At 39.4% G+C, this 27,990-nt stretch overlaps 1 protein-coding gene across 1 annotated transcript; it reads right to left on the bottom strand.

Annotated features, from left to right (window-relative positions):
- Window positions 1–16: 16 nt before the first annotated feature.
- Window positions 17–22,326, bottom strand: igfbp3 (insulin-like growth factor binding protein 3). The gene is made up of 4 exons (XM_044128279.1): window positions 21,847–22,326; window positions 18,762–19,009; window positions 16,514–16,633; window positions 17–3,787 (listed from the first exon to the last, which is right to left on the bottom strand). The coding sequence occupies exons 1-4, from the start codon at window positions 22,205–22,207 to the stop codon at window positions 3,665–3,667; spliced, it is 852 nt and encodes a 283-aa protein (XP_043984214.1). The 5' UTR covers window positions 22,208–22,326; the 3' UTR covers window positions 17–3,664.
- Window positions 22,327–27,990: the final 5,664 nt, after the last annotated feature.

Here is a 27,990-nt window from a genome sequence, read left to right as displayed (position 1 = left end):
AACATCATAGTCAAACTTATTAAAATGTGTTCATTTTTTTATTTAAAAAATGACATTAAATACAAAGTATATCCTGATTCAAAATCATTTCCTCTCTTGGAAAAAAAATAGCTTTGTGATTTGTAGCTTGTACCACGAGAAGCTTGAATAAAACATTACAATACCCGTGAACAGAGAGAGCTTCAGCTTTAAGAAGCTGGTTTGAAAACTGAATAAAATGTGACATAACAGAAATGTGACCCTGGTTCTGCGCTGACTGGCGGAGGCAGGATGGCTGGGTGTGCATGGAGGGAAGTGATGTTGTGAGAGGTTCACTGTCCTTAAGGGCTGGTGAACATGGATGGCCTGAATGCCAGACTGAGAGGGAGTGGAGGTTAGCAACAGAAGGAAATGGTTCTTTAAGAAGAAAACATTCATTAGTGATTATAGTCCCCAAAAATACACTGAATAATATAGACTGTGCTGTGCAATCGGTGAGTCACTGAATTCTTCATAAGAAAACCAATTTTGGATCAGCTTATAATTCTTTCATAGATAAATAATTTTATTTTTACGCACTGTACATGATGTCCAGTCAGACATGTAGCTGGCCAGGAAATATTACTAAAAATAACAATAAAAATAATAATATATAAAAAGACACACGTACAAATATTAGGGAGGGAATAGCTTAAATGTTTTCTGTTTGTTCCTCCCCTTAAATCAAGTCTTTGAATAGATGGGATTTAGCACCAATAGGCTGGTTGTAAGTTGCCACCATCTGAGTGTGTTAAGTTGATGTGGTGCTACTGAGCTACTGGGCAGGCTCTCTTCGGCCGTCTCTCCACATTTCAAGTCTGTGCACAGGATGTGGGACAGCATGGGGCAGGAAGCCCCACAGAGAGGACTGCACTGCCTCTATAAGACCCCCTGCCATGTGTGTGAATGCATTTTTGGTGCTGTGTCCACCTTGTGGAGATTTGTTGGCATGCGATCACACGAGCATTTTCTCAAAGAAACAAAAGCATCAACAATAAAAACAAAGGAGAAAAAAATAGATGCACTGAATGGAAAAAACTCCAATGGGGTTGTTTGTTATATTTGTTGCCAGTAGATCTGGGTTCCACTACAGTCCAAAAGTTTTAAACAACCCTTCTTTACTTCATAGTTTGCTTCCAAGCAGAAAGACTTTCTTGCAATGTTGCTAAAGTGGTTTAGATGAATTTCTCAATGCTTTCTAAATTTATCTAAAAGTTTTTCTGTGGGCTTATTTAGTCATATTGCAAGTTAAAGTGTTATGACTGGGTTATGTTGACTGTAAAAGAAAGTGAGTGGCATTCAGACAGATTTTCTTTGGACTTTGTCCACAGAGACACTAAAACAACGGAGTTTCCATTTCATTGAACCAAAACTCAGTTTAATTCAAAAAGAGCAGAAAATATCTTTTTTGCAAATTTTATGTATTAATGACTAAAATTTAGGAATTTTTTAAATGCATATTTTATGTTTCATAAAATCACAAATGTGGGCTGGGAAGCATTCATGTAACTTTACTGAACTTTCATAATTCTAATATTAAAATGAAAACTGTTTAACCTGTAGAACCCGACGGACCCACTGGTGGGTCCGTCGGGTTAATAAGAATGGATCAAAGGCAAAAGATTCCTTAATTACCTTTTACGGTACTCTGGTGTTAAAACAGTATAGGTTATAACTAACCAGTACAGGTTAGTACTAGTAGTACTAGTATTAACCTTGTCCTATTTCCCAAAATGCCACGCAGAAGTATACTGGCATGGTGAGGTAACAGGACCGGACAGTTGAGTTGAATTTCAAAGAACATTTTTTAAAAGCCCTGAGAAAGGTCTTACAAAGCCACCAGAACTGCTGACCAAACACACTTTAAAAGATTACATGAAAGTCTGACAGCCGGTAAGTTAAAGAAAAAAAAGATATGCTGTAAACCTTTTGCACAGAAATGGACCTGAATTGTATAAATTTACTTTCATTTCTTTTTCTCAATGGAATATTATTGTTTTCTTATAACACGCTGTTAAATTTGGCATTACCATAATGGAAAGGTATGCAGACGCAGATAGGTCCAATTGTCTAGAACTGCGTAGCAGAGGGACAGCTAAAGTGCTATAAGTGCTTGTGCTTGAAGCATAGGGGGCAGCTGGCACCTGTGGCAGAGCAAAACGGTCACACCTGACTTGACCCGTAAAGAAAAAAATAACTGAAACAAGCAAACACCATGTTGCACCACTAAGACAGGAAGAAGATCATGATCAGGATCAGGCACATACATATACACAGAAAGAGGACAAGCTGAGGACAATGGCATGTGGTTAAGGACTAGAGAACCTCAGAGCTGCAAGAAAGATGAGAGAGAAGAATGAACACAGAACATGGGAGAACACGGGGAAGAAAAATTAATGTTGTATTTGTAAACATGCAAGCAGATTTTAAGTAGATTGCACTGCTTTTACTAGAAAACCATAAAAAAATCTGATGTTTCAGAAAATTTCAAGTGAGCAAACTAGCTTTTAAATGCACTCATGAGAACCTATGAGGTTAGCTTGGACGGCTTTTCAATTCAGCAAACATCCATCAGTCAAGTTGGGGTGGTATTTTTAATATCCTTTCTTCAAGATCTGTTTAAATAGAGGATGCAATGCCTTGGATCTCTGCTAGAAGTTATTTACCTATTTGTTCTAAAACAATTATAAAAATCTAGAAATGTGTCATGCATTGGATGCTCTCAAGTCTTCTCAAGACTTCTCAAGTCTTAACATTTGAAACATAACTTGTCTCTTGCAATTAAGAAGGAAAGGGGAGGTGTTAAAGATTTTAAGGCACTTTAACTGCACAGTTTGCCTTCAATCCATCTACCCTGCACATCAGTGACAAACAGCAAAAAGGCAGCAAAGAAAGGAGGTCAACGTGCTAAAGAAAAAAAAACCTCTGCTATTCCATACACCTTACACTACTAAATGGACCCTGAGCCAGAAGGTGTTGTCTTTTTCTGCATTGTTTGATGGAGCAGGGTTGAAGGAAGGGAAGCTGTTTTGGGAAAGCATGCTCTCACACACCATCTTGCACAGACAGGCAGCTGTGAAAACGTAAGTTATGCAGGCGCTCACGGATTAAAAGACAAACAAACCTCGCGGTTACACACTTACAACAAACACACACATGATAGATTGGTGTTGGTGTGACTTTCTTAGAGGGGGGCGCGGGGTCACAGTCATAAACAAGTCCTCTTTAAAGTGAGTGGGAAAGTCCCTCCTTCCTCTCCCCCTTTAAAAATAGTGCAGATGATAGGATTAATTCTTTCCTCCCATTCTGTCTCAGCTTAACTGTTTTTTATACATATTTTAAAGAAAGGATGGAGGTTCCCTAAGTATAGGACAGATAGCTGTAAAGGACAGAAGGCTGTGCTCCACCCCCTATCCTCTCCCTAATCCTTGTACTCCCCCCACCCCTGAAATGGGACCTAAAACAAAAGGTCCAAAGTTCCTTCAAATGTTTACATCAATCTACATGCAAGAGCAAAAACAGGTCCTCGTTCCCTTTCCCTTATTTCTTTCGTTCCATTTCTTTTTTCAACTTTTTTGTGCTGTTTTCCTCTCTCTCTCCGTCCCCTCTTTCTCTCCATCCATGGGTTGTCTCATCTGTCCTCCCCTCATTTACTCTCCAGGTGATAGCACTTTGTCTTGCCCTGCTTGTCATCGTAGCCTGGGAGAGGCTGCCCGTATTTGTCCACGCACCAACAGAAGCCCCGGTTCCTGCCTTTGGATGGGCGACACTGAAAAAAGAAAAGAAAACAAACATGGGAAAATTAGAAATGTTATCAAACTGCATGGTTGTTCTCACAGAACCAGATGAGAAGACAGTTATTTTTACCTCTTAGTAACAAGTTACTGTACCTTGCAAAAGTATTCAGAGAAGCTGAACCTCTTTACGTTTGTATTTTAAAAAATTACCAGAAGCTTCAGCAGATTTGATCAGAATTTTAAGCTTAAAGTTTTGCCCATTTGTCTTTGCAAAGCTCCTAAGACAAATGGATGGAACGTGTCCTTGAACAAGTAACTTTTGAAAAATATTGCCACTAATTTCAGTTGTATAAGATCTAGACCAGGGTTCCTCAAATCCAGGCCTCAGGGGGAATCCTTGGTCTAGACTTTGACTAGGACATTTTAACACATGAATATGCTTTGACCTAATGATTAAATTGGAACTCTGGCTGAATATTTGCCCATATTTCAACAGGGTTTTCTTTCTAAATTGGCCTGTGTTCAACTCCATCCATTTCCCCATTAATGTTTGCCTCTTCCTGCTGAAGAAAAAACCCATCTGCTGTAGAATGGTGCCACCAGCGTGTTTCTCCATTGGAATAGTGGGTTCAGTGGGATATTCAGACTTAGACTTCCGCCACACAGTGTTTGCATGTAGGTCAAAAAGTTCAATATTGGTCTCATATGACCAGAAAACCTTCTTCCACATGTTTGCTGTGTCCCTTAGATAGCTTGTGGCAAGCTTTAAATGTGTCTTCTTATGGTTTTCATCTTGCCACTCACTCATTAAAGCCAGGATCTGGAGAGTTGAGCTAATAACCGTCTCTACAACACCAAACATGTGGAGCTATGCAGCTCCTCCAGAGGTACTATGTGTCTCTTCGAAAATCCTCTGAATATTGATGCACCAGTTCTAATGCTTGTAATGCTTAGGTTTGGCCAAACCTTTTTAACTTTATGTTGTACTTTGTTGTACAATACTCTTAGAAATTCAAAGTGTGGGATTTTTTCTAGCAAACCCTTAAGGCCCTCACAGATCAGCTGCATTTACACTGGTATTAAATTGCACAGATGGACTGTTTGCAGTTGGTCGCACTGGATTTCAGAAAAAATCTTAAATGCACTTGACACATTTCAGATTTGTATTTTGTACAAAATCAGTTGCATTCATTTCTTCCCTGCATCCACAATAACTCACTGCTTTGTGTTTTGTCTCATAAAAACACATTAAAGTTTGTGGTGGTAGTTCAGAAAATGTGAAAAACTTCAAGTGGTATGTTCACTTTCGTAAGGCACTGTGAAAATTGGAAAATATACTTTCCTCTCTCTCTCAGACACAGTGAGAAATTGTTAGATATGTGCAGAAATGTTTTATATTAATTCAGACTCCCTTCTTTTTAAGACGCTTTTCAGCTGTCATGCCTCGCTAGAACTCCTTAAAGGCAAACATCCCATCGATCACGGTGAGTGGAATGCCTTACTGAATTTTTGTGTGCGGGAACTTTTAGAGATAAACAGCACAAGCGATGCAGCTGTGTGCTTGCTGATAGATACGAGAATGAATTTTTGGAGTAGAGAGTGGGGGAGCTTCACTCAGGCATCTATATGAGGCCAACGCACTGCAGAGTTTGTCCGACTTAGGCTCTGCTGAGGAGTTTACTTGGTGGAGAGCAGATTAATTCTGATCGAGAGGGACTGGGAGTGAGGGGGTGAGTACCCTCGAGTGTGAAGGTAAACATGAAGTTGCTAAAATATTTGTCAAGGCCAGTTGGAGGGCTGCAGGGAAGGCAGCGCTGCTATTCTGGGAAGCTGGCAGATACTCAAATCTCATCTGGAGCTGATTATTCCCTGCGTGTGCACGTGGGCTCACATAAACATGCACCAGCAAACATGTAGGCTGCACACAAACATGATTTCTGTGGACTGCGAGCAGACATACCTCCCACCTGCTCACACACTTGTATGCAGTAATATCAGATGTCCCACAGGGGGCCAAGCTTTGTAGGGTGGCAACTTTATGAGCTCCATTTGCGTTGCACTTGAAGTGACTCTATCAGTCAAGTCAGGGTAAACCTTGACTCACTTTATTCCTCCTGCAATCTCCTACTGTACAGGAAGGAGACCAGCCAGTACAGAGTTTTATCAGGAACTAGTAACAGTATTCAGTAAAAGGCAGTACTAATCAGCTGAGACTGGATGTATGTATCATTCAGGACATTTTTGGTATAAAAATGAATCTCCAGCAGAATCAACCACAGAGTAATGTCCTTCAAAAATATCCTACACTTTTATATCAAAATATGATGCATGATTCTGCAGCTCTCCATGTAGGTTTTGCCATTCTTTTTAGCAAATAAACACCAGTTTTCACTATGAATTCAAAATGGACACTTGTACATGGGTCAGGCTTGAAATGCAAACCTGCAAAAATCAAAACTCTATAAAAACTCTTTTTATGAATGAATGTATAGGTGGATAGATTGACGAATGGATTTGAAATGAAAAGAAGCGTTAGTCTTCCTTAACAAGCTTACACAACTGTGTCATATTCCAATATCTTTCACAAACATAAAATGGATCAGAAAAACAGAAAAAAGAATCATTAACAACTGAGTGGAAACCGGCTAAAGTGACAGTGTTATACAGAAAAAAATTATTAAATGCATCTTTATAAGTATTGATAGCACATACGGTCAACTGAACTTGTTGCTTGATGTTCAATATGAAGATGAAGCAACGGAAACAAGCCAGATGTACGAAAAGAAGAAAATATGAGTGCATTTGGAAAAGCTGTGGACCTATCTAACTGTCTTCTATCAGTTGTAGTGTCATTTTCATGTTAGAGTTTATATTGGCATTTAGATTTTAGGAACAAATTAGAAGCTTTGGATAGCAAATTGCCTTTTACATGATGAGTGGCCTTTAATGTATGTGGACGTTAAACAGCTCTTTCTTAAGGATGAGTAGTCTATTTGTTTCCAGTAATGAGTTATGAGTAATGGAACCACATGTGAAGAAATGACAAGATTCCATCAACAAGAAACTTTTCTACATGCATGTTTGTTTGATCTGTATGAAAACGCCCCTAAATTTGAGTCATGAATTGGCACAAAGTCTCTTCATACTTTAAGGCAGGCAGACAGACAAGCTTTAGAGTGTGACCAGGTGTCTGTTTCCGGCGTTCACGTGCAGCCTAAGTACATGATCAAAGGCAGCTTTATAGAGACACAGGCCTATTAAAATACCTCACCAAGAACTACTGCAGCAGTCTGGGGAGCAAGTACGCCTCCCAAAATGCTGCTTTCTTACACACCAGCATCTTCAGCAGACTTTTTTTTTTTTTTTTTTTTTTTTTTTTACAGAAAACGTTTCTCTTCCTAACAATTGCCCTCCTCTTTAACTCTCTCATTCTCACTTTTTCTGCCTTTTGTTGCTCTGCACTTCTTCCTCTCACAGGCCATCGTCTAATTCTATGGACAGTTTCTATTTTAGCCTTGACCCAGCAAACGAGACTGCAGAGACAAGCTTAACATTGTGTTCCTGTGCTCTGGTAAATGATGATAGACTCCTTCATGAGCATGAAGGGAATGTATATGTGTGTCTATGTTGTGTTGTGTTGTGTATGCGTACGTGTGTGTGCATGCGTGGGTGTGTGTGCACAAAAGAGTTGAAAAGCCAAGAGAAAGGTGGAAGGGAGTGGAAGAGCAAAATGTGCACGTGTGCTTTCCCCTGTTGCTTGGTCTCTCCTTAATTGGTGAAGTATTAGCAGCCATCTCAAGTAATTCTTTATTTACTGTTTTATTACACACGCAAAAGAACAAATTAATACTAATATACTGCATAATTATTACATTTATGAGCTTTATTTTTACATATTGGAAAAATAAAATGTGTTCATCCAACTAATTTAACTTTAAAGAAAATGTTTTCAAAATCACATCACTGTGGCAGTATGCACCCGGATTAGGCAGCTATGCTAATTAGGACACTTACTATACATTTATCATTATCCAAAGTAAGTGCTAATTAGCCACAAATGAAAACTGAACCATTTAAAATCAAGGAAGCATTAAAATTACAAAATGAAACTATTAACTAAGTTAAAAATTGGTTATGACCAAAAACAAAATATGCACGTCCACAATGACATAGATTCATAAAATAAAAAGAAAAATTGAATTAACATGATCAAAATCCAGGTCAGAATAATAATAATCTACAATGAATATTAGATTACTAAATAAGTTAAAATAAAATTAAATAGTCTTTTAAAACTATTTTCAATGTAAGTGTACATATTATTTGATTTTACTGTGACAATTCATGAGTCCTGAAGTGTCATGGTCTAGCCTGGGAAAACCAGCAAAAAAGCCCAAACTACAACTACTTACCTCATAACTTTAACTTCTAAGCCTTATCAGACTGGTATAATAAGAAAACTGAGACTGAAAACATTTTGACTGCAATTTTCTGATCAAGCAACAAGTGGAGAAAACACTGCTGAAAAACTCTGGATTGAACCAGTCCGATACAAGCCAGTTTAACCAACACAACAGTGTAATCTTAGACCAAAAATGCATTCTGTTACATTAGACAACTGGAACTACTTCCACCAGGAGACACGACAGGTGATCAAACCATGTAAGTGTCAAAATGTTATTGTCTTATTTTTTATGTCTTCTTTTTCCTAACTTCAGTTTGAAAAAAAGTCATGTTTGTTTGTTTTTTTAAAGAACAAACTAATATTATGCTTTACTAACCATTTGCATAACTAAAACTGCAGCTGTAAAAAATGTTAGTCAAAAGTTCCCTTAAGTTGTTGATATTGTCCTTTTGGTACCTCCCTCGAAAGGGCACAGCCCAGCAGTCCACTCTGCTCCAGCGCTGCATGAATATGACCTACATAGATTATGTCAGATGCCCATCCTAACCTCTTGATTCACTCCAGGACCAGGGATTAAACTAGAAACCTGTGGGGGCCACCTGCTGTACCACCTGAGTCACCTGTTCCATACAGGAAGAAAAGATCACTTAAATAGTTTGACAAACATCTGCACACATTTTAAAACAACAGCTTTTACAGGAAAACTACACCAGTATGTTTAATTAAAATATTAACTGAATATGAAATATGAAAAAATATTCTGTGAAAGAGCTTCACAGGTTCCTCACACTCCAAAGTAAAGTTTGATGCCATTTCTATCAATTTTCTGCTTTGTTGCTAACACACATTAATGTATGTTTTCAGTGTGCAGAGAAAACCAGAATACTTTGAGAAAGATTTGTGCATTTAAGAAAATTTTAACTCCATTCAACTTTTATTAGAACCCAGAACCTTCTTCCTTGGACCACTTTGATAAATAAAGTGTCATTCTTAACTTTCCAAGGAATGGTCAAGTGCTTCATGTGAGAGTCTTTAAAATGCACAAAAGCATGTTAATACCTTTTGTTCTTATTGTTTCGAGCAATTTTAAGTTTTGTTGATCAGTATAAATATCAACCAAGGCATATATTGTGGAGACTTACAATGTAATAGAAGCGCAGCTTTTTTCCATCATTTTAAATTAAAACTAATAGCCAATACGGTTTTTTGGGGGACGAATAACCATTTATCCTATGATCTCAACACACTCCACCACAGAGTCCAAACTGAGGGTAGGTTAAACCCTTGTGCTCTGTACTCCTCACGCTTCTGGTCCAACACGGCTGTCACTAGAAAAAAAAACATACATGCTACTCATTCATAATGCTGCCTTTATGAGACGTGTATGCATGTGTTGTGTGTATGAAAGCGTGCTCTTGTGACGTCTGTCTTTATAACTAATGGCAGCGCCGCTGGGCTTCACGGACATTAAAAAGAGCCTGGTTCGACCACAGGATAAACACAAGCTCATAAACTGCAAGGTGTGTGTTTGTAGGCATAGGGGCGTGTGTATTTGTGTAAAAGAAGGTGTATCTGTGCATGTGTTTGGAAATGCATTGGCAGTAGCTGCGGGATATTGCTTTTTCTAAAATAAAATACAAAAAAAAATCTGAAAGACATGAAGTCCAGGATTCTTTTTTAAGCAAACACATAATGTACATAAATGTTAAAATGGAGACTACATATTACTTGCTAGAGTTCGTGAGGTACAAAAAAGAAAATGTGATAAGGACGATGTGACAAAGAAGAACACCTCTGAGGCACTACATGTGTAACCACATCAGAATAGTCATATGTTCTTAGTAATTGGCTTAGAGTTAGATTTTTCTCAAGCTGAATGAAGACAATGAGCATTCATAGGATGCTTCTCATTTACTGGTGTAAATACCCACAGCGTTTCACGTTTCCAAACAGGGTTTTGTCTTGAGTCGGGGAACATAACGACTCTTTGTGGCTACTTGCATGAAGGAGTGAAAACAACATTGCGGTAAAAGTTTTTTATTTATTTCAGTATTATTACAACTAAAAATCAGCGATCAGGCCCAAAACCTGGGAGTAGTGATGGACTCTGACCTGAACCTTCAGAGCCACATAAAGACAGTTACAAAGTCGGCCTTCTATAACCTGAAGAACATTTCCAGGATTAAAGGACTAATGTCTCAGCCAGATTTAGAGAAACTCATCCATGCGTTTATCTTCAGTCGTATTGATTATTGTAACAGGTCTGTCCAACAAATCAATCAAACAGCTGCAGCTGATCAAGAATGCTGCTGCTCGCGTTCTCACTAAAACCAGGAAGATAGAGCACATAACACCAGTTTTAAAGTCTCTCCACTAGCTCCCTGTCGCTCAAAGAATAGACTTTAAAATACTGTTGTTAGATTATAAATCACTGAATGGTTTAGCACCACAATACATTAAAGATTTGCTGCTGTTGTATCAACCCTTCCAGATCTCTCAGGTCTTCTGGTTCTGGTCTGCTCTGCATCCCCAGAACCAGAACCAAACGAGGAGAAGGGGCATTTAGCATCTATGCACCAAAAATCTGGAACAAACTTCCAGAAAACTGTAAAACAGCTGAAACACTGACTTCCTTTAAATCTCAACTAAAAGCCCACTTGTTTAGAGTTGTATTTGAAACATAATCAATTGCAAGTTTATTGACGGAATCTGACTTGATGTTGTTTTTATTGTTGATTCTATGTTGCATTCTATGTTTGTTTTTGATTCTATGTTGTTTTTGTGTTTGATTTGATGTAAAGCACTTTGAAATGCCTTGCTGCTGAATTGTGCTATACAAATAAAGTTTGATTTGATTTTTGATTTGATTTGAATATTCCCTTGTACATTTTTAACATTCTTCGAGAAGAGAAAAAAAAACTGCACTCCTATCTGTATTATTGAATGAGTATGTGGAAGTAGCACAGGTAAGAACCATGCAACTGGTTCCCTTTCTTAAGCACAAACTACCATTTATGTACAAATCTTTATACTATAAACTCTTTTTCTTAGGTGCATGCCTGGGCGTGCTTGAGGCCTTCCTTGAATGACCTTGATGAACACCACAAGCTGAAACATGTTAGTCAACTAATAAAGTTGTTTCTTTGCATTTCAAATGTTGCTGGAGTCTTCACCTTAGCACACTTTCTAACCATCCTCCACCAAGATCTTCACTCTGTCTTCTGCTTTGGACTAAACCACATTTAACAGAAAAATATATTTATCTCTAGAACAGAGCTCATCTTTTTCAGAACCTTGTGATAACTGGACAATCCCAAGCTGGTAATATTTGCATGCAACTGTTTAAACATAAGAATGTGGCGTTTGAGGTTTGGAAAAGTTGTGCTAAAGGAAGAACCAAATTTGTGGAGATCCACAATCATCTTCTTGATATCTTAGCTCCTTTTTATTGTTTGTGGATCTTTTTGATAAGGTCACTGGAAGCAGCAGGTTTGAGATGGATGTGCCTACACTTAACTCAAATGTTATTAGCCTGTAAGAAGCTTACAAAACCATATTATCATGATCTAGGTTTTCCCAAATTGTTTGTTTAATTTAAACTTTAATGTAAAGTAAAATTAAGCTTTTAATTCACTGATGTCACTTTGGAATGTGACATCAGAAACTTTTTCTGTGATTATTAAAACATTTAGCAAATTGATTTCAGTTTGACTGGGGGTCATTTTCTGTCATGCTTAATAGGAGATGATTGATTTGAACAGTGTAAGCAGTGGAATCAATTGAAAAATAAAGCACAAAATAATATGTTATGGTATTTTACACAATATTTGAAAATTTGCAAGATGATCTTTCTCCATTATTATTAAAGAATGCTAAGAAATAAACAGGTAGGCATCAAATAACTACAAAATGATCTGTTCACAGAGTCAAAATGGAAGTAGAAAGGGACAAAGAGGCAACATGTGGGTATGAATTAGGATACAAATTAGTAGATGTATTAACTGAGCTCAGCCTGAATGAACATATCAACCAAGCTTTAGTGTATTTGTTTTGTGCCTTTCACTCACGCAGTATTTTAAGAGTGGCAGTACTTGATCTTTCAGCAGTAACAGTTATTGTTTAAGAGGGGGAACCACAGTGAGTGTTACACGTCACAAGCAGCTGGTATAAATGACAGCTGTGCTACATTGATGCCACATTATGTACTTGTAAAGTGTAATGTAATGACTGTGATCTGGCTTAAGTACTTCCTCCCATTGGATATTACTATTTTTTTGTGATACTGAGAATAGTTTTTTGTATTTGATGTTCATTAGGATAACTAAGTTAAGATTCATAATATAGAAAATAGTACTGGCATCTTCACAAATGTATACTGCACAGGCTGCAAAAAAAAACCCTCAAATCTGCTTTGTACATTATGCAACATTGACTGGAGGAAAACAGACTTTGTTTAGGAGGAGTCAGAAGAAGATCTGGATTTGAAATTTGGGAAGGGAACAGAACCAAGCAGAGAGACAGAGTGAAAATAGATGTCTGGGTCTCTGAAAGTTGGTCAGTTATTATAAAGCCATTGTGGTCAGTGAGTACGTTTATACAGATCCTTCTGAGTCACGCTCAATAAGTCAACCCTTATGGGCCTGGCACTGCCAGGACCCAGTGAAGGAAGAAGCAGAAGAGTACACTGGCACCTGGCTCACATCCTTACCCCACCACCACCTTCTCCTCCTTCTCCTCTTCCTCTCAGACACACACACTTAACTCTAACAGAGTACACGCAGACACTGCCGTCCCATTCACAAACCTCTGCAGGGTGATTCTTGGCCAAACAAGGAAGGAAAAGCCAGGTGGGCGGAAGGACAGGATGGACGGAATGATTGAGCCAGCAGGAAGAACAAAAGGCTGGTGCATGACTGTAGGCAAGGCACAAAGGGGGGTAATGATGGGTGTGTGTGGAATGATGAATAAGAGAAAGAGAGAGTGAGGCTTTGAGGGGTGTAATGAGTGGGTCAGTGTTGGTTCATGTAGGGCCTGAGCTGGGATATGGAGCCAATTCATATAACTGCAGCTAAAAATAGGTTTCTATGTGTTGTAGCTGAGAGACGGTCTGCGCTGCTGGACTTCTTTTCTTACAGGCCACTCATATTACCAGCTAACAGAAAACCATGCTTACATGTCTGCAACTTTCTTATGTCTGATCTTCACATAATTAATAAGCAAAGATTGGGACCTCATGAATGGGGTTGCTTCTTCATCTAAAAATCAGGATTTTGATTCTATTTTTTGGAAGATTTTTTTCTATTTATGTGATTTAGAAGAAATTTCCAGATTGAGATGTATAATAAGAGCAGTGGCAATCCAGCTTTACTAAGTCAACTAACTAATGTAATAAAACCACCTCTTTGTTATTTCTAGCTATGTTTACGGCAATTTTTGGGAGAGATGTTTGTTTTAAACAAAATTACTAGTGCCATAAGTGTAAGTGAATAGATTTCTTGAGCCATTTTCTCACTTGTGAAGGTCAATGCCTATTTGGCTTAATTCCATGCCATGAGCTCTTTATTTTCCCAAAAGTAGACTTCTGTGTCACATCAAATTTTTCCATAAAAATAAACATGGCAAATTTATTATAGTTTACACATCTCTACTAGGACTGTAAATAAATGATATTGTCAAACTGACTATTATCTTGCCATGCCAGCCAGCACACTGGAAAAAGACGTTTCAATTGGATTTAAATGGGAGGAAATTAAGTGCATTTTTGTGGAACATCGACTTTTGTCATACCTTTGAAACATGTGTGGCTTTTAGTGTGTTTTTAGTACAGTGAGAAATTCATTAAAATGGTGGAGTATTTTCCAATGGCACTGTATCTTCCTATACTACAGAAATGAAAGGCTGACACACAATAGCGTGATGGGCTTATTAACATAAACATTTCTGCCTGATACCTGAATATAATTAGAAGCAATAAGAACAAATGGAAGCCTAAGTCATCTGGGGGTTATGTTTTTTGGCTCCTGGTGTTTCATTTTTCCTAGAAGTAGTCTGATCACCATCTAGTTCTCAGAAGAAATGAAAGATGAAACCAGACACCTTTCAGCAGCCTTACTGGGACTTAATTCTTTTAAAAGACTGTAGGTTACAGAGGAAGAAATAGTACTGTAAATCATGTGTTCAATCTCTCACTAATCCCCTCCCCCAACTCTCCCTCTCCTTTCTTTTCACAGCATTGTCACCCTAGACGTTCACACGGTCTCCTCTTCACTAAGTTTCCGGTCATAAATCTCTGCAACACACCGGGAAGGCACATCCCCTCGGATGGATTCAACACAACACACGCCTGCTCCTCTGAGAAAGGGGCGATGAAACCAGGCACACTACTGTCCTCAGCCTAACAAACCCTTAGACCAGAACCGATACCTTTACTGGTGAAATTTGCAGGACAATCAGAAAAATACATGGTAATGGCTTTATGTAAGACCTTCAAATTTTCTGAATTGTCAAAACAGATCTTGATTTTCAATCTTTCTATTCATAATCAGATGTGAAAACTGCAATTTGTCCAAACTACAAAAAAAAAAAAAACAACAACAAAAAATACATTTCAATTGTTATGCATTGATCTCAATTTTAATAAAAAGCAAAACAGGACAGACATAAAATTGTCTTTAGTGGAAAAAACCTTTCCCAGATCTTTACAAATCTATTTTTGTGAGCAAATTAATCATCAAAGTGTTACAAGGGACAAAGCTTACTGAAAAGTTACTTGACATCAGCATAATGAACATTATCAATCTATAGAATTAGAGCAACAAGCAATTTCAGGATAATGTATCATTATAGTAACGTACAGTCAAGGAGAGTTAATGATATCAGTTTAAAAAAGTGTTAAAACCTCTATCCTAGAAAATGCCACTGTTGGTAATGAACCATTGACTTTGCAGTATCTCTCATCCTTAGGAAGCATATGCTGATGGTTTTTCATCAGAATTTGCATGATTTTACTCCTACCTTTCTCAACAAACAATAAAAAAAATCTTGTTAGCAGTAAACTAATCAGACCTTAGAATTCTGACTAACTATGTTGGATGTTTCCTGTGGTATTTTGACAGTTTGCTTTTGGTGAGGAGTCAGAAGGCCTTCTTTGCCATCACAGATTCAAATTGGCTCCGGAATGTTAAAATTACTTTAGACCTAAATCTGCCCCAAGTGTGATCAATGATTGTTTTTATTAGAAGGAACATTTCTTTGTGAGAACTCAAAGCTAAATACATGACTGGGAAAAGGGCCAACAACTTGTCTTTCCAATAATCTCAGATATCCCAAACACTGGTTTTGGACAGGAAGAAAACCTTTTGGTTAACCAAAATGTCTCTCTGCCTTGGTTAGTCGTTAAATGTTATGATATCCAATGAAATCTTTTGAGGAATATTAGAAAACTAGATAATCAAACAGAGGTTTGATTGTTTGATTAATAGCCTTTCACACTGAAACCACTGTTTGGAGACGTGAGGAGTCGAGTTAGAATCAAAGGTGTTATTTAGAACTTTGTCACATCTTGAGTTGGAGTTTGGAGTTGGAGATGAGTAATAATGCATGTTTTTGGTGACTCATGTGCTTGTTGGAATGGGCTCTGTGGAATGCAACCTCAAAATTAGCTGTTGCTATTTATTTGCCCCACCTGCCTTCATGCACCACATTTCCTCAAGGAGTTTCAGTCAATTGTCCTCCAACAAAATTTTATGTTCTTGCTTCTTTCTCTTGTTAGATTTTTTTTCTCTCGTCTTCTAAATGAGCTGGCCATGGGTGGCCTCGGTTTGCTGCTCTACAGACAAGAAAATCTAAACCAGTGACGGCCTGTTTGTTTTCTTTACCTCACCAACGGCACCCCCACCAAAAACTACCGCCATCAAACAAGCGCCATACATACACTCCCCTGCTGCCACATCCACCGCGCCACACACACACACCCAGACCACATTCTTACATCCCTACCCCCCACACACTCCCACAACACACACCCACAAACACACCTGACCGACTTCATTTCCTGTGAGGCATGAGTCAGACGGCTGCAGTGCATTTACCGGAGTAATACATGGTTATTAGCCATTCTGATAATATAGTGTTGATGTGGCTGTCAAGGCAACCTGAGCAGAAAAAAAGGGGGGATTGTACATGTGTGGGTGGTTGGGATGAGTCTTTGAAGATTCTTTGGAAGTGTTCAGGCATGCGGTGGGTTTATTTGCATGTCCGCAGGTGTGTGTAGGCGTGTGTGTATGTGTGTTTGAGAGAGAGTTTGGTGTGTAACAGAAAAAGCATAGATGAAACTGCAGGGAGAGCCACTCACCTGTTTTTTCTTGTAGAAGCCCTTTTTGTCACAGTTAGGAAGGCGGAAGCCTCTAGGGTTGAGCACGTTGTTGATCTTCAGGCTGTTCATGATGCTGTCTATTTCCCGTCGGCATGGCCCCTAACAATGCAGCAAACACACCATCATAAAGAGATTGCCAAGAAAGATAATATTGGGAATACTTTCACAAATCAGAGAGTTTGTGTTGAGCAATAAACAATGAAAATTTACCTGTGTCTATCACTTAATCCTGGTCCTGTTCTTTCATGCATAAAAAAGCCTAATTTCTTAGTTTGAACTGGAAAGTCTATGTAGGTACTCATTGTCTTGCAGAAATGAACTTTCTGGTGGGTCCAGGTTAAAGAGGTCATGCCCCAAAATGAGATACCAGCTTTGAAAAAAGTGGTACCTACTGCTTCAAAATATTTGTAATCAAAAGCAATTGTACATAAACAACAGTAGAGAACATAAAGTTAGTCTGTGGACTTTTATCCACAAATTGCAGAGCACGGCAGTGTTTGGCATTGTTTGTATGTTTTGCTTTTTACAGCACATGCATCAAGTTCTCCATGCATACCACCTACATGTTGACAGTGGCACAAATTTTCTCCTATTGCAAATGGCCAAGGTATCTCAGTGACCCTCTTTTACTTTGTTCATTCATAAAACATCAGTTCTTCTGTAAAATTAATCTGCAACACATTTTTGTGCCCAGATGTCTTTATGCTTTTCTACTTGTGTCACTGTGGAAAAGACTTAGCTGTAAATAAATACATGCATAGTGAGAGGGGTTTTCAACAAAGAAGCTATGCTCTATTGAATACAACACCGGGAGTGCCTGGAGACAGTTTGCAGCTCTCTGGTCTATGGGCAGTAAATTTCCATGCTCTCTGGACATCAAAGAAGCTTACAAAGACTGCCTGATCCAGATCCCTGTGACTGTGATAATTTTTCTGATGAGTAAACAGACAAAAACTGAAACACAGTCAGGATGTACAAAAGATGACCAAAACACCAACAAATGGAAAGATTTCCACACATACAATAACATATTAGCTTTATTATTGTCTATGAAGTCATAGTGAAGTCTTAGTTACAAAAACCAAAGCACTATGGCAAACCAGGAGACACGCATGGCATTAGAGGTGCGGGGCAATCTGAACAACAGTAAGGTAGCTGTCAGATCATCAAAAAATGACTTCCATGTACTGGACATCTCTGTCCTTGTCCCAATTTAAACCCAGAGGAAAACCATAAAAACTCACTGTCTTGTCCACATGTCTTGCCCAAATGTAGCCTATGCAGAAACACTAGAAGATATTGTTGGTTGACCTTTCTGATTGATGCTAAAATGGTTTCTGTTAAATTAATAAGTTGTAAAGGTCTTTTCTATATCATCTTACTAAAAACCTTGGAAGTCATCAGGAAGAGTAAGCAGGTCATCACTTCACTTGACAGATGCTTCACCAGTTGCCTATAATAATATTGCTTCACTCACTATGCCATCACTAGCAGCATATTGCACAGGTATTTATACCTTTTGAACTTTTTCCTCTTTTCTTATGTTACAACTATGAACTGTAATGTATTTCATTGGGACTTGATCTAATAGACCAAAACAAGTAGGGCCGAAATGATGAAGTGTAAATAAAATGATCTTTTTATACCAAGACAAATCTGAAAATTATAGAATGTAGTAGCCTAAAAAAATTGCTTACTCTTTCACTCTACTGACTCTACACATCTGGACACAGATTTCTTTTTTTGTATAATCTTGTAGACCAAAGGGCTCATTCAAATTGGGTGGAAAACATCTGAGAACATCAAATATTTGCAATATTTAGTGAGAACTTGATGGGCCTTTTTACAAAAATACTGTGAAATGAAATCTAGCAATGTTTTTGGAAATGTCGAAAAAAGACATGGCATACTTTTTCAAATCAAATAATCTAGATAGCAATCTTTGGTCAACAGAATGAAGTCCAAATTGGACCATAATTTGCTTTTCTTGGTGTTAATCTGCATTCGTCTTGCAAGTCGGTATTCATCTGAAAAAGCATGTGGAGCCCAATTAAACTGCGAGGTAACGTTTTGTAGGTGTGCATTACAATGTGATGTGCTGTCTAATGAGCTGTGCAGAACCCACATTTACCACAGAGCTAATTTTTAATTACTTCTGTCTATGTTTTTATCATCCCAAACACAGATTTTACCACAAAAAGTCTCATTGCCTCTGGGTGTGACTTACATACTCAGTCTCCCTCTTGTTCTCCAGGGAGAAGTTGTGCATGTCCTTACTGACTCCTCCTGACACAGGTTCCACCTTGTAGCTCTGCGTCTTCCTATTTTCAGCCTTCTGGATAAGTGTGTTGTGCAGAGGAGGCCTAGTGTTCATTGACCCTGGGCTGTGCCCGCAGTTCACAGTTGCCTCAGCAGGCACGATAGTCACGGTCAAGGTCACATTGGCGCCATCGTCCACTTGATTTCCTGCATTTTCTGCAAAGATGAATTTAAATTAGAGCTGTGAATTAGAGCTCTCAAAAGAGAGAAATTCATGCCAGTTCTCTCTTTTGGCACAATAGAGAGATGTATGGAAAGAGTTATGTGATTTATTACAAAGCTCAAGCTTGTTTGAAAACTTGCCATATTTGGACCAGATTTTGCTCCATCTCATGTGGTTTCAAAATGAAAATCAGGCAGCAAATTATAATAATTTATTTTCCCCAAAACATTTTTTGCATTTACCTCTAAACCAAAACCAAACTTTTATGATTCTATCTTGCAAATTACACAAATACAGAATTATTACTGCTAAGCTTCCCAATCCAACTGAGGACTGTTGACTGTGTAATAAAGGCTTCTTAGAATTAAACAAAATAAACGTAGAAAATTTGCATACAATGAAGAGCAAGAGATAAAGGAGGAACTGGATAAATCTGAGAATTCCTGGGCTTAGATAGCAAAAAATTGAAAGACAACATTAAAAAGTATGTGTGAGAAGATTAGAAAATGTAAAATGAAAAGTGAGGGAGAACATCAAAGTTAACTGGGCTGGGATGGTTTCATTTGAAAATGTTAAAGATGAGTAAAAACAGGGGCTTCAAGTACTCCTCCCAAAAGTGGGGTGCACCAATCTACCCACGATGTGCCCCCCCGATCAACCACATCATCACACAGTAAAGTGGGCAATGGAAAAGCACACCAGAACCCTGAAGACTGTTTCTAACTCAAAGCAGATTTAGTGTGCGCGAGCTGTGGTGAGGGCGGTGGACGAGCATGTGGGCGTGTAGCTCGTGTGGGCTCGTGTGGGCAGCCAGGCTGGCAATCCACCCTTCCATTTTTTCTGTGGCTACCTGATCAATTTGCGAGGCAGTGGTGCTCCAGTCAAAAGAACTGGGAATAACTAAATGACATGTCAACAACAACTTCCCTAAAAAATATTTTTCAGTGGCCAATAATGTGGACATAATTTAGGACTCCAGTCAGAATAATTTTTTATGATCAAAATAAATCACCTTTTATAGCTTTATGCATTTTGGATAAACACATTACGCAATTTGTTTGCATACTGGCACAGAAGTAAACAGCACAAACTGTGGTCAAGGGAGCTTGTTAATGTCTGGGAGGAGAAGCTGCTCTGGAAATGGGAACCAATGGGGGTGGAAACCACTAAGCTGCAATGGCATAATCTGACCAACAGGGGCGCTTAAGACCACCTACATCTTATTTTTTAAAACTCCATCTCCATCTTTGGAGACACTGTAATACCATCATTATGCATAATATCCTTTCATGTAAGAATTTCGAAACTCTTTCAAACTGAGGCTGGGAATAGTTAAAAAATAGAGAGAAAAAGTCAATACAAGACAGTTCTACAAGTGTTTGTGTTCAAACCAAATACACAAGCAAAAAGCACACACAGGAGCACCTAGGTGCCTAAACACACGAGTGTGTGTTTTCACATGAAGGTGGCATGTGTGCCATTTCACCAGTCTGAGCAGCATCCACACTAATCATCATGCACAGGATCCCACCCCCAGTGTTGTGCAGGCTTGCAAGCAGTTCATTGATAATGAGCTGTGATTTTTGAGTGTGTGTTACTTATATAGGCCAACCAACCCCCATGTCACTCTACTCACTGCTAGACACCTGAACTACACTGGCCCCCATCCTGGACTAAGGGAAGCTGCTGCATTCTTGTGCAAGCAGTGTACAAGAATTCAAGAGTTGAAGATAAGTTAGGGCATTAAAGAGGAAAAGTCCTAAATGATGAGTTATACTGCACTTGGTGGTGGGATGAAATAGCCAGGTCATCTTCATGCATGCATATGTGTGGATGCTATGTAAATGCTACAAGTCAGACATTTCCATGAAGTCAGTTTAACTCATTATAGATAGTCTATCATCTATAGAAAGATGTGCCATGATCAGTTTTCTAAATTCTGGTACCATTTTATATTAAATATATCCTCCCAGAAAAAGAGTCTATACACACCTGCCTCCAGTGACATCATGTAAGGCATTAAGCAAATGATTAGAGTTATTTGCAGTAGGTTCATTTAATTTTGAGGATGTTTCCTGATCTATTTAATTGAATTTTCCTACAAAGATGTTATGTGGCCAACAACAAAATATTTTAAAGTTATTTCAGAACCCTGCCCAATTGGAAAAGGGCTTGAAAGCTTCAGGCCCTGTGCTTGTCTAAAATTGATTGCAGTGGACCATCTTCATCTTTATGTGAGCTAACTCACATAAAGTAGAGTTAGCTTTTATTAATTATTATTATTATTATTATTATTATTATTATTATTATTATTATTATTATGTGCACTTTTTGCTTACTTTATATTTCGTGAAATCTTGCAGTGTAAAGGCATACCTTCTGACAACCTGTTAATAGTGTCAATGAATTAAAATAAGATAGTATCTTTAAACGACCACTGGTTGCTTTACAATAAGAAAAATCTCGCAAACCAAGGTGTTTTGTTTATTATTTTAAATTTCATAATTTGCGACAAATGCGCACTTGGAGAGCGATACAAACTTCTTCTTATTGTTTAAACAGGGACCCTCTCGGTTTTTCAAAAGGTTTTCTTGATGCAACCAATAGTTGCCAAACGTAGCACCTTTGCGCATGTTTACTTGTGCCGTTTACCCTATAAGAAGATCAGTTTCAGCCTTATACGCACTTAATCTGTTTGCATAAAGAGGGAGCTCCCCAGCCCTGGTCACAGCAGCGCCTCATGGAGAAGGCGCCTGTCAGAATTACCCAAACAGACACACTGGGAATAAAGTAACCATGAAATGCGCAAATGGAAAGCACCACATTCTACCTTGTTTTTGCGCCGGCTTAAGATAGCTGATGAGTTTTTTTGTTGCGCTGGTGCATACCCCTCGTCCCTCCAACAGAGCTTGCAAAGGACGGTTCTCCCCGGGCTGTTGCTTGCAGGTCAAGCCGGAGCCGCAGCGCGCAGTGTACACTCCACAAGCCTGTCCTTCGCCGAGGGCGCACGTCATGCAGCAGCCGCAGCCAGGCTCCCTCACGCTCTCCGCGCAGTCCTTCGGCAGCGGTTTGCACTGCTGCAGCGCGTTGGCGTCGCACGGCTCACATCGGACCACCGGCCCCACAGAGCCGGTGAGCCGGGCGAGCGCAGCCAGCGCGACGGCGAGACAAAGCGCGCAGAGACCGGGCATTATAGTGATTAAGCTTGTCACAAAGGGACAGAATGGGAGTTGTCACACGGGCTTAAGGTGACTCTCTGTGACACAGCGAGCCGACTGGCCTTCTCCATCTGTGTTTTCTTTTGCGCAAACTTCTCGCTTTATACAGGCGGAAAAAGAGCCAGCAAGTCACACCCTCCTCCGTATGAATAATGTAAGCGGAGAGCCCCTACACGAAGAGCCGTTACGTTCTGACTCTGTAGAGCGCTGCGCAAACATTACATTTTCTCAGGCGCCCATACACAGCATTTCCATACAGTCCAGGGAAACTAAACAATGTTACATTCTTATGAATTGATATTCACAGTTTGAACTATTTTAGAAAAAAAAAGAATAATTAATTAAATAATCATTTTATCTGTAGCTGTGCAAAGCTGTTAGAGACTTGATCTAAAGGACTTGCAACTGTTAATTCTAGTCCTGGATTAACTGTTAAAAGGGTAAATAAACATGCACATTTTTAAATTTGCATAAAATATTTTTATTTGTAGATCTGTTTGAGAAACCATGTACATTTTTCCTTCCTCTTGGTCTGTGCTGGTGGTCCACAAGATTAAAATCTCAATCTGGTTGAACTTTGTGGTTGTTATGTGACATAACGGAAAAAGTGAAATAGTTTTGCTAATGATCAGTTTACAAGGCACCAGTCATGTCTACAACAAAATAAATGCTGTTTTACTCTTGGACTATAAAAGCCTCAGAGTTCAAATAATAACATTTGAACTAATTTGAATTAAATAATAAATGTTATTATTTCGTCTTCAAATAATAACATTTGAACTCTGAGTCAGAACACCAGCCATAACCAGCCAGCCATGCATGTCCGATTCAGTCCGCTCACCGTTCATATACCCTGAGCAGACCTGGTGATATGGCATTTTCCCTCATCCTGACTGCCACCACATACTGTACAGCTCAAAGCGTCCAGACCTCCACCCTTTCACCTTCTACAACATAACCGACCCAACATGATTCCAAATTTTTGAACAGAAAAATGTGTAGACTGTGCAGGCTAAGCACTGCGTGCCCCTTCTAGTCTGATATATCCCCAGTGCTGCAATAACAAACACAAGAGGGGGGTACATGCTGAGAAAATAAAGCAATCAGTACTGACCATTGTATGATTTCTACCACAGAAGCAGAAAAAGTGTTAAGACTACATTGCAAAAAAAGTAAGCAGAGAGTAAGGAAACACCCCAAGAAAAGTGAGAAAACTCAATGCTTAGTTTTCTTAGTATGATTATTTATTTATTTTTTTCTGTTTCTGGATATTTTAGTTTCTTGAATATTTAGAGTCTCACGTTTGGCTTGTTTATTGTCTGCACTTCAGCCAGAGTCTAGTTTACTTGAACAGCCTGGGAGGTTTAACTAATTCAGAAGAAAATGTTATGCATGCTGTTTAAGTATTGAGTAACTAATGTTTGCTCTTGCTTTAATTGATACAATAAGATTTACTGCGGGAGAGGGAGATGGTGAAGGAAGTATGATGCCAATGTTTTGCCCTCTAGCTTTATGACAATTAGTAGGCAGCAGAAAAACCACAGGAATACATTTTCCTTTTCTTACTTAACATTCTTTTTCAAAGTTGAACCTTCACATTCTTGTCTTCACCTCTTGAAGATGTTCCTCTGACATTTCCTTCGATATAAAATCCGCTCTCATTAAAGAACAGCATAATGGCCAATGTCATTAAATGTAATGACAGACAGATATTGATATACACATGAAAAATAAACAACTCTTCATTTTTTCTCCATGACTGACGTTAAATGTATCTGAACCTAATCTGTTTTTAGCTCACTAAGGATATTCATTTGTATTTTTTTGAAATACCAGAATGTAGAATGAGAACCTTTTTTTTGGACATTTTTAACCTTTCAATTTTAGAAGTTTCCATTCCTTTACTGTGTATTTGATATAATGAACTAAAACTCACTTTGGGTATCCTTCCACAAACACAAACACAAACATGCAGCTTCTAGCTTGACTGCCACTCTGTGCTGCATTAAAAGGGATGTAATGGTTGAACTAGCTAAGAAAAAATGGAGCTAGGTCCACAACAAGCTCATCAAATTCACTTTTATCTATTTGATTGTGGAAAATGAAGGAATTTGTCCGGAGAAATGTATGCAGACTTGACTATGAAATCTCAATTATGTTCAACCATTTATCACAAAATGCACAGTATGCCAGAGGATGTGGGAGTCTTAATTGTGTATGTGTATGTGACTTATGTAGGACAAGAAATGGTAACAAATGGTGACTACTTATCTATATTTATAATATAACCATAAGAGCAATAACAGACTTGACCAATATCCATAGTCCTCATGCCATACACCAGTTAAATTCTTTCTACATGGGCAAGCAGTTTTCAGGGAGTTTTCAGGCATGTCAAGAAAAAACTCCCCTACCTTCACAAACATAAATATTAAATGTCGTCTGAACCCTGTAGGAACTTGAACTGGAACAGCATTATTTGATCTGATGAGACTAAGATTGAGCTTTTCGGAAGCAAATACCTCTGGTGTGCCCTGGGTGAAACACAGGATTAATTTGTGGAACAGTACTCCAGTGCTTACTGTTAATTCTTTGGGGATGCTGCTTCTCCTGTTTTTTTGTCCTTCATTATTTGATATAATGAAGTGTGGTTACTCTTACACATTCTACCCTCATAACTAGATAATTCCAAATTGAAGGACTGAGATTTATACTTTTCTTTTATGACTTTCAAGCTGACCACAGAGAACTTTGACAAGCTTCACCAGAGAACTGAAGCAATAGAAATGAAGATACATCAACTAGAGGTAGATGTCAACATGAGATTTTGGAATTATACAACCTTACCAATGATTCAAAATGATAAAGAAACTGACAGACAGCACCTTGACAAGCAACTGAGATGTCCCCTCTTTGACCCCAGCACTGAGAACATAACAGTGAACTGCAACCGAAACAAACCTTGTCATCTGTGAAACTACAATTCAACTGAAAAACAAGTTTGCTGAACTTCAAAAGGAATTTACAAGAGAATTGTTGTGATCTGTTTTTCTGTGTGTTTATTTTGAGTTTCCGTGTCTTTTCTGAGTCTCTGTGTTGTCCTGTCTTCCCCTTGATTGTTCCCAGGTGTGTCTCGTTCCCTGATTACCTCCTGTGTATTTAATGTCAGCTGTGTCTCTGCGTCTCTGTCGGATCCTTGTCAATCATCGTTCCAGTCTGTCGGTTTTGGTTTTGCTGTCCATTCGTATACCAGTGCTACCAATGTTGAGCCACAGCCTTCCGCTCAGCTGTGCTGCCTGATTTTGGACTTTGGACTTGTATTTTTCCTTCATTAAACCTCCTTTATTCATCTCATCTTGGGTCTACTGCCTGCTGCCTCATCACCTCACGCCTCATTTCATGTCAGAAGGACCCGATCACAAACAACAAGGTGAGGTTGCTGCTATCATGGCCCAGATGGAGCACAAGCAATGGATCCAGCAGCAGCTGGAGTTGGCACCAAGGGATCTTTACAAGGACGTAGAGATCCTGCCTTCTCCGCTGCTGCTGGAGGAGATGGGTTTGGAGTCGGCCTATGATCATTTGAAGAACCAGACTCGCACCCCAAGAGCCACCACCAACACTTTCTCGTCACTCCCGCAAAACATTTTTTGAATAATTATTTTTGTTACCTGTTCAAGCAATTCAAAAGGGACTCATTTTTATTAGAAATAGTTTTCTAGCTTTACAATGAATTCATTCAAACAAGAACAGTCCGGCTCCAGCTCCTGCGTCTCCGGAGCCGGCGCTGCCTCCGGCTCCAGCTATTGCGCCTGCTGCAGCCTCTCCGCCTCCAGCCGCTGATGTCTCCGTGCCTCCTTAACCCTGCCCAATTAGTGGGTCTCCTGCCCCAGTTAATGGGTGCATCTCCTGTGTATCTCCTAGTGCTCCCTCTGAGTCCCCTAGTGCTCCCTCTGAGTCCCCTAGTGCTCCCTCTGAGTCCCCTAGTGCTCCCTCCGAGTCCCCTAGTGCTCCCTCCGAGTCCCCTAGTGCTCCCTCCGAGTCCCCTAGTGCTCCCTCCGAGTCCCCTAGTGCTCCCTCCGAGTCCCCTAGTGCTCCCTCCGAGTCCCCTAGTGCTCCCTCCGAGTCCCCTAGTGCTCCCTCCGAGTCCCCTAGTGCTCCCTCCGAGTCCCCTAGTGCTCCCTCCGAGTCCCCTAGTGCTCCCTCCATGTCCCCCAGTAGTGATCCTTGTGTTCCCTCCAAGTCCCCACCTTCTTGTGCTCCTTGTGCTCCCTCCTCGACTCTCCCTAGTGCCTCCTCCAGAAACCTCAATTTTAAACATCAACAAGAGGTATGAAGCAAGGTATGAGGCAAGATCAAAGATATAATTTAACAATAAACACGCAAGGGAAACATTCTTTCATTAACAAACAGACCAACAGCCCTTGTGTCATGTTTGCCACAGTTGACAGATTGAGAAATGTTTCTGAGATTGTAACATTTAAACTAAACTCTAGGGCCTGTAATGAATTTGCTACTTCATTACAGAGAAAATTCAAGGTTGTTGTAAAGGAATAGTGAACTATTTAAAACAAATTGTCCAAATAATTTAAATTTGTAGACTATTTAAAGTAAATTATTCAGAGTGAATTTTCCAAATTAAGCATGTTGCAGATTGTTTATTTTTTTTATGTTTGTTTTGATTAGCACTATTGGTGGTTTTTATTCTGTTTGGTTTAATATTTGCACTTTGTAATGTTTTTTTTGTATGTATCTCATGGGTTGCTGTAGGTAATGAGGGCAAGCCCTATAAAAGCTGGCAGAATCATTGTACCAATAAATGACTTGAACTGTCAAGTTCTCAAACTGCTGAACAGTCTGGACGAGTCACTACAGCAGAATTATTTGCCAATCTGCGGAGTCCAAAAGCTGTATTTCTTTTTTTTTTCCCTCCAGGGGGTCTTTTGTGGGCTCTAGTGTCCCTTATATGAAAGTAGGCTGACAGGAAAGGGGGAAAGAGAGGGGGGAAGACATGCACCAGGTCAACAGGTCCGGGAATCAAACCCACGACATCCGGGTCGAGGACTCAAGGCCTCGAAATGTGAGTCACACTGTCCCCTATGCCACCACAACACGCACCCAAAAGCTGTATTTCAACACTTTAAAGCAGGGGTCCCCAAAGTTGGTCCTCGAGGGCCGGCATCCTGCATGTTTTAGTCCTCTTCCTGGTTTAATGCACCTGAATCCAATGATGGCTCGTTAGGAGGCCTAAGAAGAACATTGACATACTGAAAAGGTTGTTACTACCACAAGGTAGAGAACTAAAACAAGCAAAATGCCGGCCCTCGAGCACCGACTTTGGGGACCCCTGCTTTAAAGGCTTCTTGACAATGACCAAGTACTTAGACGTCTTTCTATCCGGTTTCCAAGCTCACTACAGTACTGAGACTGCCCTTGTCGAAGTGTTCAATGACATCTACATAAATACAGACTACGAAAGAACCACAGTGCTGGTTCTGTTGGACCTCAGTGCAGCATTTGACACTATTGACCATGACATATTATTAAAGCAACTGGAGAGCTGGATTGGACTCTCTGGTCCAGTACTTGACTGGTTCAAATCTTACCTAAAGGACAGGGACTTCTTTGTGTCAGTAGGTAATCTTTTATGTGGGTGGGCATAAGTATCCCAAGATTGAACCCTGGGGCACCCACTACACAGCTCTGCATTACAATGTCACCAGGTGATTCCAAACCTATCCAAGCACTGAACAGAA

The sequence above is a fragment of the Gambusia affinis genome, linkage group LG10 (assembly GCF_019740435.1).
Source record: "Gambusia affinis linkage group LG10, SWU_Gaff_1.0, whole genome shotgun sequence".
Taxonomy (NCBI): domain Eukaryota; kingdom Metazoa; phylum Chordata; class Actinopteri; order Cyprinodontiformes; family Poeciliidae; genus Gambusia; species Gambusia affinis.
The sequence above is the reverse complement of the archived record's forward strand: the minus strand, read 5'-3'. Positions and strand labels throughout refer to the sequence as shown.